General features: G+C 39.6%; 1 protein-coding gene across 5 annotated transcripts in view; it reads right to left on the reverse strand.

Annotated features, from left to right (window-relative positions):
* The window catches only part of LOC149525420 (histone deacetylase 9), a 408190-nt gene that overhangs the window by 374438 nt on the left and 13859 nt on the right, over nucleotides 1-19893 (reverse strand). For all 5 annotated transcript variants that reach the window (XM_075922253.2, XM_089776663.1, XM_089776666.1 and 2 more), the window contains exon 2: nucleotides 15763-15870. In XM_075922253.2, the coding sequence (XP_075778368.2) occupies nucleotides 15763-15870 (108 nt within the window). The remainder of the gene's footprint in view (nucleotides 1-15762; nucleotides 15871-19893) is intronic.

A 19893-nucleotide genomic window follows, 5' to 3' on the forward strand; every position in this document is an offset into this window, starting at 1 on the left:
TTGCAACATCATAGTCCTAGACTCATGCCAAGATTATGTCACATTTTTCTATAGCTATCCCCATGAGCAGGTTCCCAAGGTGGAGAATCTGCTTGGACAGATTGTGGCAGCAGAAAACAGCTGAAATTTCCCTTCCATCAAGAGAGCAAGCTTGACCCCAAAAGCTGGCAGCTCCACTATTGGAAAAGGACTGAGTAACTGAAGAACAGAGTCAACATGTCCTCTTCAGAAGCCTCCACTTAGGCTCCTGTGGAATCTGGCAGCAACTTAAAGCTACTCTCCATGGTGGAGCCCCAGAAGAAGGGCAGATGGCAGCAACACCATCTACCGTCTATCTAGATTAATTCTCTTGGAATAAACTGGATGTGAGAGGTGAATCCAGATTACTGTGCTCTGCCTCCCATTTCACGGCTCTATTCTATCCAAGTCACACAAATCCGCACCCTTCAGGTCCTCCTCTCACTCTCTCCTATTCCATGCAGGGTCAGGTCCTATGCTCACAAGTTTCTCCTGGTTCCACCCCCATACACAGTCACCTCCTCCTCCATGTCTCTTTCTCTGTGACACACTGTTTCCAGGATGAGAATAATGGTGCTTCCCCTTTGTCTTTTCTCCACAACCACTCACAAAGAAATGTCTGTTAAGCATCTCACAGACACTGGCACTATATAAATATAAACAGTAACAAATATAAACAGTGAGTTGCAAGATAAATTTCCCTATTTGGTTTTGTTGCTACTTTAACAGTTGGCAAGCTGTGTTTCTAGTAGGTTAAACATTTGTTTGCCCTGCGATTTACTGTACAAGATAATCATAAACAGGAAAGTATAGCACTATAAAGCTTCAGCTGAATAGATAATCTCTTATTTGTACAAATAAATCTTCAGGTATCTGTCTGCTCTAATCAGATCTACTATGATGTGCAGAGTTTAGTTTTCAAGCCTGTTTGAATAACTTGGGTTTACATGCAAAACAAATAAGATGACTAACATTCACAGCCGTCAAGTGCCATGATAGATGAAAAACAAGTGAAGGAAAACCAAGAGCAAGGCTTCTCTTTTCCTTGTTTATATTATCTGTCAGATAAATTTTTTCATAATGCTTTCAAATTATTTATCCACAAGTAGAAAGAGTCCACTTCAAAACCTATGATGGAGGACTTCCTTCAGTTTCATAGAGCAGCTATACAAAGCCATGGAACACTTCACATAACTTGACAGAAAAAATATTCCTAATAAGACCACTGGTTTTAATGGCTATACAATTTCAAGATTTACACAACACCAATTTATTCATTTTTTTTCCAGTGGATAAAAATGCAGTCTAATGCAACTCTTGGAATGTCCCTATAGATGTTAAAAGTCCTAACACTGAAACATAACTAAGCTGAAACAATGGCATTTAAAGAAAACTTAGAAACTTACTTCCCGCACTGTAAATCCCCTTCTTTGTCTTTTTCACAGGACTTATTCACTCTCCCAGGCTGTGTCTACATTGGCACCCTTTTCCGGAAAAGGGATGCTAATGAGACACTTCGGAATTGCAAATGCCGCGGGGGATTTAAATATCCCCCGCGGCATTTGCATGAACATGGCTGGCGCTTTTTTCCGGCTCGGGGTTTTGCCGGAGAAAAATGCCAGTCTAGACGGGCTCTTGCGGAAAATAAACCCTTTTCAGGAAGCTCCCTTATTCCTACGTTCCTGAACCCTGTTAAAGTCCTACTTGAAAGTAGGAATGAGGGATCTTCCGGAAAAGGGTATATTTTCCTCAAGATCCCGTCTAGACTGGTGCTTTTCTCCGGCAAAACCCCGAGCCAGAAAAAAGCGGCAGCCATGTTCATGCAAATGCCGCGGGGGATATTTAAATCCCCCGCGGCATTTGCAATTCCGAAGTGTCTCATTAGCATCCCTTTTCCGGAAAGGGGTGCCAATGTAGACACAGCCCAAGTGTCTGGAACCCTCCTCCTGTTTTGATTCACCATGCTTTAGCCTACTTCAAGCCCTTTCTGAAAAAACATTTCTGCCAATAAGTGTGCAAATGCTAATGCCTATTCAACAGAATTAACATAAGAACAGCCATACTGGGTCAGATCAAAGGTCCATCTATCCCAGCATCCTGTCTGCTGACCATGGCCAATGCCAAATGCCCCAAAGGGAGTAAACAGAACAGGAAATCATTGAGTAATCCCTCTCCTGTCACCCATTCCCAGCCTCTGACAGAGGCCAGGAACACCATTCCTACCCAGCCTGGCTAATAGCCATTGATGGAGCTAACCTCCATGAATATCTAGTTCTTTCCTGAACCCTGTTAAAGTCCTGGTCTTCACAACTTCCTCTGGCAAGGAGTTCCACAGACTGACTCTGTGCTGTGTGAAGAAAAACTTCCTTTTGTTTGTTTTAAACTTACTACCTGTTAATTTCATTTAGTGACCCCTAGTTCTTATGTTATGGGAACAAGTAAATAACTTTTCCTTATTCACTTTTTTTATAGACTTCTATCATATCCCCCCTTAGTCTCCTCTTTTGTAACCTGAGAAGTCCCAATTTCTTTAATCTCTTCATATGGGACCCGTTCCAAACCCCTAATCATTTCTGTTGCCCTTTTCTGAACTTTTTCCAAAGCCAATATATCTTTTTTGAGATGAGGCGACCACATCTGTACTCAGTATTCAAGATGGGGGCATACCATGGTTTTATATCGATATTCTCTGTCTTATTCTATGACCCTTTTTTTTAAAATGATTCCTAACATTCTGTTTGCTGTTTTAACTGCCGCTGAACATTGAGTGGATGTTTTCAGAGAACTATCCACAATGACTCCAAGATCTCTCTCGAGTAGTTATAGCTAAATTAGTCCCCATCATATTTTATGTATAGTTGGGATTATTTTTTCCCAATATGCATTACTTTATATTTATCAACGTTAAATTTCATTAGCCATTTTGTGAGATCATTTTGAAGCTCTTCACAGTCTGCTTTAGTCTTAACTATCTTGAGCAGTTTAGTATGATCTGCAAATTTTGCCACCTGTTTACCCTTTTCTCCAGAGCATTTACAAATAGACTGAATAGGATTGATTCTACTACAGACCCTTGGGGGACATCACTAGTTACCTCCCTCCATTCCGAAAATTTACCATTTATGCCTACTGTTTGTCTCCTGTCTTTTAACCAGTTATCAATCCATGAGAGGATCTTCCCGCTTATCCCATGGCAACATACTTTACTTAAAAGCCTTTAGTGAGGGACCTTGTCAAAGGCTTATATCCACTGGATCCCCTTCTCCACATATTTACTGACTCCCCTCAAAGAACTCTAGTAGATTAGTGAGGCATGATTTCTTTTACCATGCTGACTTTTCACCAATACATTATGTTAATCTATTTGTCAGAACAATTTTATTCTTTACTATAGTTTCAACTAATTTGCCTGGTACTGACGTTAGATTTACCAGTCTGATGTTGCCAGGCTCACCTCTAGAGCCCCTTTTAAATATTGGCATCACATTAGATATCTTTCAGTCATTAGGTACAGAAGCTGATTTAAAGGATAGGTTACAAGTGATAGTTAGTAGTACTGCAATTTCACATTTGAGTTCTTTCAGAACTCTTGGGTGAATGCCATCTGATCCCAGTGACTTGTTACTGTTAAGTTTATCAATTTGTTCCAAAACTTCCTTTAATGACACCTCAATCTGAGACAATTCCTCAGATCTGTCACCTAAAAAGAGTGGCTCAGATTTGGAAATCTCTCTAACATCCTCAGCCATGAAGACCGAAGCAAATAATTCATTTAGTTTCTCCGCTATTACCTTATCGCCTTTAAGTGCTCCTTTGGCATCTTGATCATCCAGAGGCCCCACTGGTTGTTTAACAGGCTTCCTGCTTCTGATGTACTTAAAAACATTTTGTTATCACTTTTTGAGTTTTTTGGCTAGCTGATCTTCAAACTCCTTTTTTCCTTTCTTATTATATTTTTACACTTAATTTGACAGAGTTTATGGTCTTTTCTATTTTCCTCACTAAGATTAAATTCCACTTTTTAAGCAATGCCTTTTTACTGTTTCTTTTACTCGGTTGTTAGGCCACAGTGGCACTTTTTTGGTTTTCTTATTTTGTTTTGTTTTTTTATTTGGGGTATACATTTAAGTTAGACCTCTATTATGGTGTAATTGAAAAGTTTCTATGCAGCTTGCAGGGATTTTACTTTTGTCATTGCACCTTTTAATTTCTGTTTAACTAACCTCCTCATTTATGTGTAATTCCCCTTCTGAAATTAAATGGCATAATGTTGGACTGCTGAGGTGTTTTTCCCACCACAAGGATATTGAATTTTATTACCTTATGGTCACTAATTCCAGGCAGTGCCGTTATATTTACCCCTTCAATCAGATCCTGCACTCCACTTAGGACTAAATCAAGAATTGCCTCTCCTCTTTCGGGTTCCAGAATCAGCTGCTCCAAGAAGCAGTCGTTTAAGGTCTCAAGAAATTTTATCTCTGCACCCCATCCTGAGGTGAGATGTACCCAGTCAATATGGAGATAGTTGAATCTCCCAGTTGAATCTCCCACTATTACTGAGTTTTTAATTTTGATAGCCTCTCTAATCTCTGTTAGCATTTCATAGTCACTATCACTATTCTGGTCAGGTAGTCGGTATTATATCCCTACTGCTATTCTGTAAGGATAGGAATTTCTTAGATAGAAAGAAAATCACCACAACTGAACCCCACCACTTTTCAGCATTTTTTAATTTCTACAAAGATTGTTTAGATGGTGAGCTATTTGAGGAGAAGAATTTGGGCACATTTTGAACAGGTGTAAATGAGTGTCCACTGATCTCAGTTAACACCTTTGTCAACCTGACCAAATATATTCATAACTGACTGTACAAGTACCTAACCCATTGCTAGTGCCTTATAAATAATTACATGAATTGGTTATGTAAATATTATATTTCTAAAAAATCTAGACAAGACTAATCTCCTAGTGATACTTCTCCACACTGAACACTGTCTCTTTTTAACTTTAATAATGCCTCCAACCATACTAGCGGGATGTCCTGAAAATGCACTGAATGGTGGACAACAGCAATTTTTGCCAGAGCTGACATCTCAGATCCCAGTACAGTTGGTTTTCAAATATATAACTCACAGTGGAATCACAGTAAAAATTGTCAAGCTCAACATCACCAGCTAATGAAAACTAGTTTTAATGGCTGGACTATAGATTAAGTATTTGGCATTTTAAAACACAGTAACTCTCTCCCCCAGGAAATAATACAATAAAACAGCTAATAAAAATGCTGTACTATCAGAAGCCTGCAAATTTTGACCATAGAAAGCACCCCTTTTAATATGAAAACACATCATTATGTCCATTTTTCTATACTAGTTTTTATCTAGTGTTACCATGCAAAGAAAAAAAGGGCTATGATCTCAGAAGACTGACAACAGACAGCCTCCATTGTGTGTCCCTGCTATAATTACAGGATGCTGACTTTTATCATTATCAATAATCTGTTAGAGAAATGCACTGAATACAGTGTTCACATTAACAAGAGCTGGAAAATTCAAAGGCCTTAACATGTGACATCAGAGGCCAAAGTATAATTTTCTCATGAAAGTAGACTTTCCAATTTACCAAAAATAAATGAATAAAAATATACCATGCACATTTAAATCATCTTCATTTTAAAAAGTTTATTGCTGTTTTCTGTTCAGAACTGATATACTTTTTTTTTTTTAAGATTATTTGGATGCAGAAAGACCTTATGCTTTACTTTGTCTCCCTACTTTCTATTCCACATAGAGAAAGCTCAAGTGACAAATTATGACTCTGATGTGAAAAGCTAAAGGAAGGTTTTACAGGAGCATGCATGCTTCACTTTGCATATACAGGGTACTTAGCATAAATAACTACCCATTGAAGGATGAAAATAGATAATTACATGGACAATAAAAGCAATAAAGTTTAATTCACATTTCTACATTTTGAGATGTAAATTCATCTTAAAGGATCTTGTTCCCATAATCAATGTTTATTTGAAAGGCATGCATTGTATATGAAGTATTCTGTCAGTAGTTCAAGTAGTTTTTATTTAACACAATCTTTGTCAGCCATTTTATCCATTCTGTTAAGAACACTAGAAATGTCTACTAAAAGTCTATGCATGCAATCAAACTTCAAATGACAGCATCAGATGCTTCACTGCCTTGTAATATTCTAACTAACTCCAAGCTTAATGTTTGGGAAAAAGAACTGCAAAAGAGTAATGGAGAAAAATGGAAATTCTGTTAAAGATTAATTGAAGCAACAGGATTTTTACAAAGCTGATTTCTATAAAAGCTCCTAAGTGATGAGGTCTATCTAATATAAAGCAGTTTTTGAACTCTGAAATACAGCTGATTAAGTAAATTATACTTTTTCAAACTGGAAAATCCTCTCAGTAAAAAAAAGATTGGTTATTAAAAACTATTAACTTGATTGCATAGTTCAGTAACAAACACTGAATATTATGGGCCAAATTAATTTCCAATGTAATTCCAACTGAGATAATGGAGTCGTGCTAGGGTACATTTGACCCTGACTTTTCAGCAGATCAAACTCATTTAGACCATTTTATTTTTAAGAGTTCAATCCATTACTCAATGGTGGAATAACTGTTTTGTGTACATAAAAGCGGATACACATACGACAGGAATGAAAAATTATCATGCACTTCTTATTCTTATTTATTCAGATTATTCCCTGAAACTATTTCAAAGTCTATAAGAGCGCCACAGAAAAGATACATCCAAATGTCTAAAATAAAAGGTCCATGTTAAGATGAAACAGAATCTTTTAAAGAATTCCTAAGCATTTGCTATTATTAGTTCATCTAGGCTCAAGATTGGGGTGCATTAGAAAGATGCACAGATGAGGCGTACATACCAGACAGTTGACATCATGAGAATATTGTCAACTGTCATGTGCATTGTCCCGGTAATGACAGAGTGCTTCCATGGCAGTGACTTGCAGTGCGTGGCTATTTGTGTTAGCACATCAACCCTGGCAATCCAACATAGAGTCAATCTCTCAATTTTACTTTCAGCTTTTACTATGTGTGTGTGCGGCAGAGGGAATATGTGCACAGTATCTACAGATTTGCATCCTGTTCCCTTCTTTCATGGGGGAGGGAGGGGAAGAAACAGTACTATACTTTCACCTTGAATTCTGCCTTCTTTTCCATTCAGGGTCTGCTTCAAAGCCCATTGAAATCAACAGAAAGACACCCGCTGACTTCAAGGTATTCTGCTGTATTAAGTCCTTAATCCTTACTAAATATGAGATCAAAAATTTCTGTTTTCCAATGTATCACTATACTGTAGTACGTGAGCACAGACCAAACATTAACAAACTGATCATCACATCTATGATACATACAGTGCAAGATGGGTATAATTAATCTCTATATACCAATTGGGAAAATGGGTTTAAACAACTTGTGCTTGTGGCAGAGCTAGGAACAGACTCTTGACTACCAGTCACATGTTAATCACAAAGTACTCAGTCAGTTGTAGCTACAAAAAAATTACATTTATTAAAAAGCATTCAACATTGGCTTATTCATTGTTCCCCATGCAACGTCACAAATGCCAATAAGGTTACATGAATAGGCAGAATTTGGCCCAGTCTTTTGAATAAGGTTGCCAGATGCTCTCCCAAAAGATACCGAACACGTGGGCTAAAAATTTTTGTGACTAGAACACAAGAATGCTCTTTCAATTTGAAGTTTTAAAATATGTTTCAGCTCAGCACTAGAACAAATACAAGCCTTTTTTGAAAATTTTGGCCAAAACACCCATCTCCCCACCTGCACACACACATTTGCCTGATAGGCAAACATCCAAACCACTGGCCTAAGGATCAGTCTCTCAATAGCTGTTCTATTTTGAACAGTCTCTCAGGAGCTGTTCTATTTTGCATAAATAATTAAATATTCATTTGGCCAACAAGATAACGACTTGATAGCCCAGTGGTTAGAGGCCCTAAATTAGGGCACTCACGTGGAATGCAAACTTAAACTTGTGGTTCCCATATTCTTCATGAGGATGGCTGAGTACTCTAGCTCTTGGGATAGTGGCTAATCTAGGGGCTCTGTGTATCTCTTTTAGACCAGAAACTCAATTCTGGGCCTGATAAACCAACTCGATAAATCAGACTTTCTGATGAAAAATGCTTAATTGAAAAATTCCCAACCAACTCCACTCATTGGGACAAATTCTACCTTGTCTTAAATCAATACCCATGCAGCAGTCAATAGACTTGACCAGAATCTGGCCTTGCAGTGCTTACTGAATTGCAGAAAAACACAACAACTATTAGGCTTGAATTACAAGTAACAAAATCAAAAGGATTTTTAAAATAATAAAAAGGATAATATTTCTTGCTTATGGTTCTGTACGTCCTTTGCATATAAATAAATCTCCCACAAAAATCTCCTTTTCTTGTCAAAATATGGGAATATAAAAGATACACAGCAATGATTAAAACAAGCATTAAAACCCAAGCATTTCACAGAATTAGAGACACATCTGAATGTGGTATTTTCAAAGATAAGACTAAATCTACCTCTTTCCAAATTTTTTCTACCTCAAAATAATTGTGAACTGAGATTGAAACATTTTCCCACTGCCAAAATATTTAAAGTAGAATAAAACTGGTGGTAATCTGTCAAAATATTTAATTGCAGATAGTATCTAAAATTAAGCAAGAAGCTCTTTGATATATTTAAAATGAATAAACTGTCAAAGAAACAAAGCATTTTTAGAAAAGTTTGCAGTATTTTGCTGCATACGTAATGAGGTTATTTAAACTGACTAGAAGACTGGTATGAATAGTAAAATGTATAGAGAGTGAATGGTGTGCTTCATTTTCTGCTTCAAGGTTCCAGGCACTAGATTACTACATATACATTAAATAATGTACCTTACTACAGAAATGCTTCGGGGAATGTACATGATGATCTCCCTTTCTGCTTTCAAATCCCTCATTTAAAACAAAAATCCTCTTCTTCCATGAAGATTTTCAAAAATACCCACCAAAAATAATATGAAGCAAAAACATCAGAAATGCACTTTTTATGGCTCTATTTTCAACCTACTGATTTTATATGGATTTTTACACAAAAGCTGTGTTAAGAGTCAAGCACTTAATATAGTTAAGAAAATATAATAATTAAGGTTGCCTGGACAACCTTAATTTCCCCCTTTTATGTATGCATTATGATGTAATCTTTAATTACATGATCAAATATTTTCACTAGTTCCACTGCCTCATTCAAAGCACAGGATGGTCAGTGCTCAGTTATGCAATATTTTATTTCCTCCTCATTTTTCAATGCATGGCCCCATATCTTATTTATTATACACTATTCAAACTCTGCTTTGAAAACAAAATTAATTTCCTCATGGGCTTTTCTGGACTACTTGTCAATATAGTATGACTGTGCTTTGCAAACAAATATCTCCAGAAGTCCCATGAGGTTAAGGAGTAAGGCAGGGTGGGGGTCAGGAGTTATTGACCCAGTCAGGGGCAGACACAGTCCTCACCTCACTCAACTTGGGGTGTCAGAGCTTTGCTCTGGTAATGAGGCTCATGGCTTCCGCCTGGAGCAGGACAAGCCAACATTTGCACTCCAGCCCCAATGTGGGGGAAGGCTTAGGCCTGGGGCTTCCAGAGATTTGCCATGGATCAAACTAAGCAGAAGGCTGGATCCATCCCTCAGGCCATAGGTTTCCCACCTCTGGAGTAAGGGATTATCCCCACTATAAAAAAGCTGAGGTGCAGAGAGAGTAAGGAAAAAAGTTTCTATTAATTTGGCATACCTAGGGCTTGATTTTTCACAGTATTTAATATTCTGTAACAGTTTGGATGTTCCAAGAACAGCTCCCATTGACTTCAGTCACACATGTGATCTTCAATACATGCCAGGGGGTACCAATTCAGGAAATTATGAACACACAATTAGTGAACATCTCTGAAAAGTTTGTCTTAAGTGACTTTGCCCAGCACTGTGTCAGAGAAAGGGATATAACCTAGTTCTCCAAGTCAGCATTCAGCTGCCTTAGCCAACAGAACATTCTGCCTCTTCTTACAAGCCCCTGCTCCATTCACTGAACAAATGAGCTTCTTCAACAAATGAGTGAAGGGTCCTATAGACAACATTGATCTGAACAGCTATCAGTCATTTTCTGAGCACCATCCATGATAATGTAATGTATATGTAATGTATACGCAGAATTAAGATTGCACAGTCAAACAATTCCAGCATTTTTGAACTTTTGAATTCTCAGTTCTGTAACCTTAATAGTAGTTTAACTTTATTTTTTTTAATGTGCAATTACCTAGGGTTAAAAAAAAACAGAATTATTTGTCCAATTTGTTTATCATGTGGCATCATTTTGACATCCACATAGGTCATCAGCAGCACAGCTCCAACACATGGCCTATTACCCAACCCCACTCCTGGAACAGCCTCTAACTAGAACTTCCAAAAGAATCCTCGGAAGGCAGACTTATGGCTCCCTACTGCAGTGTGCGCACCACAGGACTCCTCCCCACATTGGACCCAGTGCTTTTTAGGTCCTTTTATAGGCAAGGAAAGGAGAGAGGATAGCCTCATTAGTAGGGCTCGACAAAACACTGAACCTACTCGCCACAGGCGAGTAGATTTCAGCCGGTTGCCCCATTCACCAGTGGCACGCACATGCGCAATGCGGGTCTTGCTCATGCCCAGTGCAGGGCTCTGCTCATTAGGTCCAGGTGCACAGATGGAATTCTCTGTCCGCTTATTCCTTTCCTAGATTAGAAAGTGGTTAGGGAAAGATAAGGATTGGGGTCAGCTGAAATACAGTCTTGTTTAATGTTTCTAATTTGCTGGCCACTGCAGCTGAGTCAGCACAAGGAGGATGATCATTAATTACTGGTACAGATCAGCTGAAAATTAATATCCTCTGGGAGCAAATGTGATTCAGTTACATTTCTGAGGTCCAGTGTCTGCCAGTGCTACTCTTGGAGCTTATACATTATCCCTTTTTCAGGACAGCACCTAAAGGTACTTTCTACTCCTTAACCTCTTTGTTCCTCACATACTCAACTACTCAACTGTTTAACAAGGGTGTTGAAGGCTTAACTCGTTCATGTTGATAAAGTGCTTTGAGATCATTGGAGAGAAAGCAGTATGGAAGTGCACAGAGGTATTATAGGGTACATCCACACAGCCGGGCTAAAGCCGAAATAAGCTATGCAACTTGATCTACGTAAACTGCGTAACTTAAGTCAAAATAGCTTATTTCAGCTTTTGGTGCTGCCTACACAGCAGGAAGTCTGAGTCAGAGCACTCTTCCTACGACTTCCCTTGCTCCTTGTAAAATGAGGGCTATAGAAGTTAGAGTAAAAAGTCCTCCATCTCAATATTATTTTGACATTATGTCGAAATAACTGCTCGCTGTGTAGATGCAGACTATGTTATTTCAGAATAATGACAGTTATTCCAAAATAATACTGCTGTGTAGACATAAACATAGTGATCAAATGTGCACCAAGAAAAAATCTGTAATATGTATGGGGCATCGTAAGTGAGGATTTGCCAGATTTCATTAACAGAATTAGGTCCATAATCCATGGAAGCTACATTTTAGCTAATACTATTGACATGTATCATTTTAATAGACAGCTTCTACAAGGTGGGATTTTCAGTACAAATAAAATATCATTGGTCTACAACAATAACTACCTTTTCCATGACCTTCTGAATTAAGCTGAATTTTTATTGCTTCTTTGCTTGGGTATATTAAGTGAGACAAATGCTGTTTTTCTCCTAGACATCTCTCTCTCTCTCTCACTCACTCATTCTCTCTCTCACACAGAGAAGCTATTTTCAGATAGCCAAATTTGTATATGTTTTCATAATGTTCTGGATTGAAAAACAGAATTTCTGCAAACAAGTTAATCAATTCAACTTCTGCCTCCAGAATCATATCCCTGTCTATTCCACACTCAGATCTCCATGCTATCTGAAAAAAAATCCATTGTACATTTACCTCGAGTAATTTAATATGCATCTAAGTAACTAAGTAGGCAGTTGGTCATAGAAAACTTGCTCATTTGCCTCACTTAAGATCCAATCTTTCAATTGATAGTGCACAGACAAACAATTGAATCTACTGAGTTCCCACTGAAGTCCATTTGTGTGCTGCTATCTGTTGCAAGATCTGGACTACACTTTCCATGTGCAGTTAACATGACTGAATAAAAAAAATAAACAATTGTGAAGGCTAGCAGATGAATATGGTGCCTATTTTGTGTAGACAATTCTACATAGAAATTAGATATGCAACGTCTTTATTTATCAAATAGAAGATTTGCCCTGCATTGCTCAGGTCCTTAACTCAAATACATTTTGTTTTACTTCATTTAAATCATTGCTCCGGGGTGGGGCTAGGGATGAGGGTTCAGTATGCAGGCTGCCCTAGAGAGAGAGGACTACCACAGCCCTCTCTCAACCACAGCAGCTTGGGCCAAGTGAGAAGCACCTGTCCATGGCTGTTGCAGTGGGCATAGCCAGGGGAGGGGTACATGTCCCCTGGCTAGGGGACAGACAGACACACAGACAAACAACACACAAACAAACAGACAAACTCTCTGAAATATATAGTAGATAGCGGTTCCTATCTTCACCCCAGTACTCTTCTGGCACAATGGGGTTATAGCCCCATCTCTGGCCTCTTGCTGCCCCCTCCGCCCCCCCCCCCCCCGTAGTCATTTCACAGTATAATTGTCCCTCCTATTAGGCCCCTCTCTTTCCATTTTATGAGGAAACAATTGAATTCCAGGTACATGCCATTGTCCTGGCACAAACAAACCCTTACCTTGCATTATGCTATGCTAAGAGGAATCTGTACACCAAATTTGGTGGACCTAGCTCTTACTGTTTAGGAGGAAAGCTTCAGCGGGGTAGCCAAGTTAGTATGTTAACAGGAAAAACTTAAAAAACAACAAATAGTCTAGCAGCGCCTTAAAGACTAACAAAACATGTAGATGGTATCCTGGGCTTTCGTGGGCTCATGGTTGTACCCTCAAAAGGTCAGGATACCATCTACATGTTTTGTTAGTCTTTAAGGCACGGCTAGACTATTTATTGTTTTTTAAGTTTTTCCTGTTTAGGATGAGCTCTTGAACAGGTGGACCCGCAGATGGATGGACACAGGGACATGACTGAATAAAGAAATGACACACAAATTCTCCAAAATATATAGTAGATATGGCATATTTGTTTTGTTTCCTTACACCTCTAAAAGCCCCCTGGTTTGTAGTATTGTCAAAGGCTGACACTGGTCCTTTAAGAGGGAGTAGGGTGAGTTTACCTATGACTGGTCAGCTGACCCCAGCTGAATGTTAAAAGAGTGTACCTGAACTTAGAGGGAGACCAAGTGAGAAAGACCCTGAGAGGGGGAGCTTGGGTGAGTCAGGCTTACAGCTGGTCAGAAAAGGGGCAGACAGAGTAGTTACGTGGCACTCAATGCTTCCTGCTCCTTATGAATAGGGACACATGGAGAGCAGGGCTCTAGAGTCCTGTGGGAAGAGAAGCAGAGAAGCAGTACTACCAGAGTGGCCTAGCAGGGGTGACAGGAGAACCCTAAGATCTAAAGGAGGAAACACTCATGGGGTCACTCCCCACCCTTCTCAGGACTGTTTATTTGTTGAGTCATTAGCAAACTGGGGAGAAACACGGATGTGTTGCAAGTTATTATTCACACTGTGGACCACGTTGACCAAAAAAAGATATGCACAACATGGATAATTTTATACCAACAACAATTATACACAAACATTTTCAAGAGATGATACTTAACAACATAAAAACAACTGCATTGCTAAATGAAAAATTCTATAAATGGGTGGCCCTTGGGGTTTCCAGCTATTTAAGAGCATAAGTGAATTTTATCTGTAAGAAAATAGGAATCATTGAGGTGCACTCCAAGCAGTAATTCTTTCTCGATTTCCACAAATCAAGTTACTGAGCAATATATTTGCTTGTTAATGGAGAGAAAATACTGTCTATGAATTCAAAGGTAATGTATAATACAATACGTTTGTTAAAAGTTCAAAAGTCAATCACAAAATAAAAAAAATCACAAAAACACATAAGAAAAAGAGATAAGTTTATCAAAAATAAAACTTTATTATAACACAGAATGAATTACCAATCCATGTCTTATCCCCATCACAGCTGACTTTGCTTAAGAACCTTTTGTGAGGGACTTTGTCAAAGGCTTTCTAGACACTACATCCAGTGGATCCCCCTTGTCCTCATGCTTAATGACTCCCCCTCCCCAAAGAATTCTAGTAGATTGGGGATGCAGGATTTCCTTTTCCCAGAACCATGCTGACTCTTTCCTATGTGTCTGATAATTTTGTTGTTTGCTATAATTTCAACTAGTTTGCCCAATACTGAAGTCAGACTTACTGAACTGTAACTGAAACTCTAGAGCCCTTTTAAAGGACTGGTGTCATAATAGCTATCCTGTCATTGGTACGGACGCTAATATATTCCAAACCAGTTAGTAGTTCTGTAATGTCACATTTGAGTTCCTTCAGAACTCCTAGGTAAAACCCACTTGGTCCTGGTGACTTATTACTATTTAGTTTATCAAAGTGTTCCAAAACCCCCTCTTGCATGCACAATCATACAAAAACTTTACTGGTATCTACTGTTCTCAGACAGTCTAATATTTGATGTGTTATCCTGCAGCCCAAATAAATATGAAAATATGCTATGTAAATAAAAAAATTCTCATACATATCCATCATAGGCCAGATTCTACATTCCTGGTTTTGCCAAAACTCCCACTAAATAGAATGACAAATAACAGTACCTAGCACCTTGCAGGATGGAGTCCTAATATGACTGGTCTGTGTAACTGGTCAGCCAAAATAAAAACCTCATTTTCAGTTACACTCCTGAATAATTTCCCACAATAAGGATGGGAAACATCTATCAAAAATAAATCCAAGTATTTAATAATGTGTCAAGTATTTCCCCTGAACTACTGCATTTTGTAAAAGTTTGTCTTGGCAAGAATTGAGGTTTAATTTGATAACACTGCAGATACACTCTAGAACAGCAATCTCTCACTTTGCAGTTGTTACTTGCCCTGAGAATTGTGTAGACAGATATCAATTCTGATATACCTTCTGTATGCTTACATAATGACAACTTATTTCTTCTAGTGAAACACAACAAATCTGTTATCCAGAAAAAGTGTATTTTCCTACATATCTAAAAATAGCTGATCACATTTGGAAAGCTCACTCACATCTGCACATTAATTTCTGCCCAATCTAGAAGGACTTTTCTTAATTTCTGTGCTATTTGTAAGCAAAATACAATGTTTTATAATATCCCTGTCTCAATCTAAGCAATTAGTTTGTTAAAATAAGTGACAGTAGTGACAGCAATATTACTATTTTAAAATAGAGTAAAAACAAGCAATAGGAAATTGAAAACCATCAACACTGGATTAATTTTTTAAACTTGCTTCATTCATTCTCATTACCAAGCATAAAACTGCTTTGTAGCATGGATGAATGATCTTGGAATACCATATCTTGGTATCAGAGGAGAAAATCCAATGTAATGAGGACAAATATATTTGTCAAACACTTGTACTCTGGCTTAAAATGTACGGATAGTTGTAAGCAAGTATTTGCATTACTTACCATAGCCCCACAGTCTATTCCAATACATGGTGGGAAACACTGTAGAAAGGCCCCTCTGAAGGCATCCAAATGGTTCTGGGTAGTTAAGATGCTTCTCAAAAGAGGCTTCTGTAATGCATCCCAAACATTTTCATTCTAAGTTCATTTTAGTGCAAAGTAAGAAAAACACTTAGTACAGGAAAATGAAACAATTTTGATTACAGTCAACTTTCTCTACCTGAATGAACAGTTCATATTATGTTCCTCCGAAAGCAACTTCTATTTTATATGTAGCAACTTCTCACATACCACATTACAAACGATAGTTATATAAAATACAGGATATACTAACAATGGCTTTACAAAGTAAAAATGCAAAAGTCAGTCTTTTGACTTATACCTCAAGAGAGAAAATACCATTTTGACCATATACCACACTGTAAAATAACATTTTGAAGAGATTGTTTTTAGTATTTTTTAGGGATGTGAAAGTGTAAACATGTAAATGATTAACCGAGGAGGATTAACCTGGATTCATCGGTTAACCTTCAGGATTACATGCAGCTCCTCAGCCCCCCGACCCTCTCTACTGCTGTCTCTGTATCAGAGACAGCTGTGCGAGGGAGGGGGGAAATGAGAGGAGCAGGAGGCCAGACAGGAGCCAGTGCTCACAGGGAGATGGCTTAAAAGCTGGCTTCCTGCAAGCACTGGCTCTCGGGGAGTCCCCCCATGTGTAAATAATGTGTGACCACTGAAATTTTTCCATGGTTACATGTTTAACATAATAAATGCATTTTAATATCCTCTAGTATTCATCTGAATTAATTACTACAAATTAGAAGCTATACCCTCATCCAAACAGTATTTCTTGTCATAAAAATTATTTCAGAAAACCTCTATGTGAACATCTACACACACTGCATTACACTGGTGCTACTGTACCACATCTGATGGAGATGAGGGCTCTCCTGTTGACACAATGAAATCCTCTCTACAAGAGGCGTTAGAAGAAGCTCTCCTGCCAACATAGCACTGTCCACACTGGTGCTTATCGCAGTATAAACTTACGTCACTGGGGTGGATCCCTGAGTAATGCAAGTTATGCTGACATAAGCTGTAGACAATTGCTTTGTGTCTTCTATAACTGTAGCAAGAAAACACCAATAATGAAACTGACACTGAAAACAGACACATTTTTTTAATTGCATCTAATTAGTAAGACGGCAGTGTTGGTCTTTCCTTCATTACTTTTGCCTTCTTTTATTAAAGCAGACATTAAACTTTAGATCTGATGTTAGGAATCATAACTTTCACTATTAACAATGTTGCCACAATAAACATGACTGGTTTTATTCATACAGTCAAGAAAGCTAAACTAAGCTATAAGGTTTATGTGTCTTTTAATGGAAATTACATTTTGCCTTTTGCAGCTTCATAAGCATTTTATGCTTCCAAGGGTTCTCTCTCCTGGCAGCAAATATGTAAAGCAAGAACAAGTGCCTTCTTAAAAAATTCCAATCCAGGAGAAATTTCCACACCCCTGACAGAGGTAGTTAAACTAACAGAACTCATAATGTTGACAGATGTAGTTTTGATGGAATAATCCTTCCTTTGATCTACCTAACACCTCTTGGTGAATTACATAAAGCAACAGGAGAATCCCACCTGTCACTGTAGTAAGTGTCTGCACTTATGATGCTACCTCAACACAGCTGCAACTGTGCCACAGACAGCATTTTAAGTATAGACTATAGCCTACAATCTGCCTAAGATAATACAGATCTATTTAAATTATACTAGTGGTTAATAGGTCTACCACAATGTAACAAACAATACAATTTTTTTTGGCTGATTTGCTCTGGAAGAAATTTTAAAAGGTCCTCAGGCTCTTCACAGTTTGGAAACAGAATTAGAGAGACAAGATGGGTGAGGTTATGGGTGATATCTTTTCTCAGACCAACTACTGCTGGTGAGAAAGACAAGCTTTCACACTTACACAGAGCTTTTCAACAGATCTGGAAAACATATTCAGGACATATCTACACTACAAAATTAAGTCAACAGCAGCATATTACACTGCTTGTAATTACACTGCTTGTTTGTGTCTATATTTCATGCTCCTTTGGGGATTTCATGCCACTGTGAATGCAGAAAATGTGCAGAATTAATGTCCTGTGCAGAATTTCATTTTTCTGGACAGAATTAGTGGTGCACAGGTGCTGGTCACCACTAGGGGCCGCTGGACCCAGCAGAGTCTGTCTTTCCATCTCCTAAGACAGGACACTGTCAGAGAAAGACAGAGAAGGAGCTGGAGGGTTCCTAGAAGCTGCAGTTCCTGGCACATCCTGAAGGAAGGAGGCTGAGTACAGGAAGTGTTATACAAGCCTAGGACCCAAGATCAGGCTATTTTTCTCCCTGACTCCCTGTGCTCTGAGGGGTAAGGAAAGTGAGTGTCAGTCTACTCTAAGGGATGCCCTGTAGCTGGACTCTGAGGGAGAGGAAAAGGTGCAGGTGTATGAGATGTGGGTGTAACCTATGGCTAGGCTCTGGTAAGGGGTGGGGTTGGAGGTGCAGATGTCTGGGTTGAGTGCAGGGCTCTGGACAGTAGGAGGTGCTGATACCAGAGGGACAGAGATTTATTTAAAATAGGGGTCTCAAACTTCCAGCCCCTGGGTAGGGTTGCCAGGTGTCTGGTACTGGCCTGGACAGTCCAGTATTTGCAACCTCTGTCCAGTAAAAAATACAGAAAATACCGGACATGTAAAATGTCTGGTATTTTCTGTTTTTCTCAGATGGAAGGCCATTTGGAACATTTCGCATCTGGTGGGGCTGAGGGGAGTAGGGAGTGTAGAGATTTAAAGGCGCAGTGACTTTTTTTTTTTTTTTTTTTTTTTGCACGCGGTGCTTTTTTTCCCCTCTCAACAACTTTGGTCCCCCTTTCCCCCCCACTTTTTTTCCCCATGTCCGCTATTTTTTGTGAAAGTATCTGGCAACCCTACCCATGGCCATTTATAAGCTGGAGTATATTTTCAATCTGGTCCGGGGATGTGCCTGAACCGGTCCCCCTAAGCCACGCCCCTTCCTGCCACTGCCATGCCCTCTCCTTCTATGGCACCCTATCCCCTGAGGGACCCGATCTCAGGAATTACTAAGGGGGCCTGGCTCACGGTGTCAGCAGAAGTTGGTCCCCACTCTAATCTCTGCAGTGGCAGGAGCCACAGGGAAACGGAGCACACACGGTGAGTGCACTCCCTCCACTTTCCATGGCATGACAGGAGGGCCTGACTGCTGCAGGCTCCCTTTCCCCTGCCCCCATAATAATCCCAAAGGCCAGTTCCCTTGGGGAGCGAGGTGCCATAGGTTAGGGGTAGGGCGGTGGTGGGAAAGAATGGGGTTTCGGGGATGTGTTTGGATATGTCCCCCTGGGTTGACGGGTCTCCTGGGACAGGTTGTGAAAATGCTTCAGTCTACAGGTGGCCTGCAGGCACGTGACACACCCAGATTGAGGCATCCAACAAAAGTGTATCAGGGAAACAGGAATTGGGTTGTCATAGGGCAGGGATAGAGAATCATTTATCTATCACAGACCATTACCCCACAGCCAAAATTAATCGCAGGCCACACACAGCACCATAGGGGAGGAAAGGTCACTGAAGCTCAGGGCTTCACCTGCAGCAGGTAAGCAGGTACTCAAAAGTTCTGACATGGGGCTGGGCATGAGGGGGCTCTGGGTGGAGGCCAAGGGTATGTTTACACTACCCTCCTATTTCGAAGTAGGAGGGTAATGTAGGCATACCGCACTTGCAAATGAAGCCCGGGATTTGAATTTCCCGGGCTTCATTTGCATAAGCCGGGCGCCGCCATTTTTAAATCCCGGCTGGTTCGAACCCCGTGCCGCGCGGCTACACGCGGCACGAACTAGGTAGTTCGAACTAGGCTTCCTAGTTCGAACTACCGTTACTCCTCGTGGAATGAGGAGTAACGATAGTTCGAATTAGGAAGCCTAGTTCGAACTACCTAGTTCGTGCCGCGTGTAGCCGCGCGGCACGGGGTTCGAACCAGCCGGGATTTAAAATGGCGGCGCCCGGCTTATGCAAATGAAGCCCGGGAAATTCAAATCCCGGGCTTCATTTGCAAGTGCGGTATGCCTAC

Source organism: Pelodiscus sinensis, chromosome 2, assembly GCF_052426305.1.
Source record: "Pelodiscus sinensis isolate ZL-2025 chromosome 2, ASM5242630v1, whole genome shotgun sequence".
NCBI lineage: Eukaryota > Metazoa > Chordata > Testudines > Trionychidae > Pelodiscus > Pelodiscus sinensis.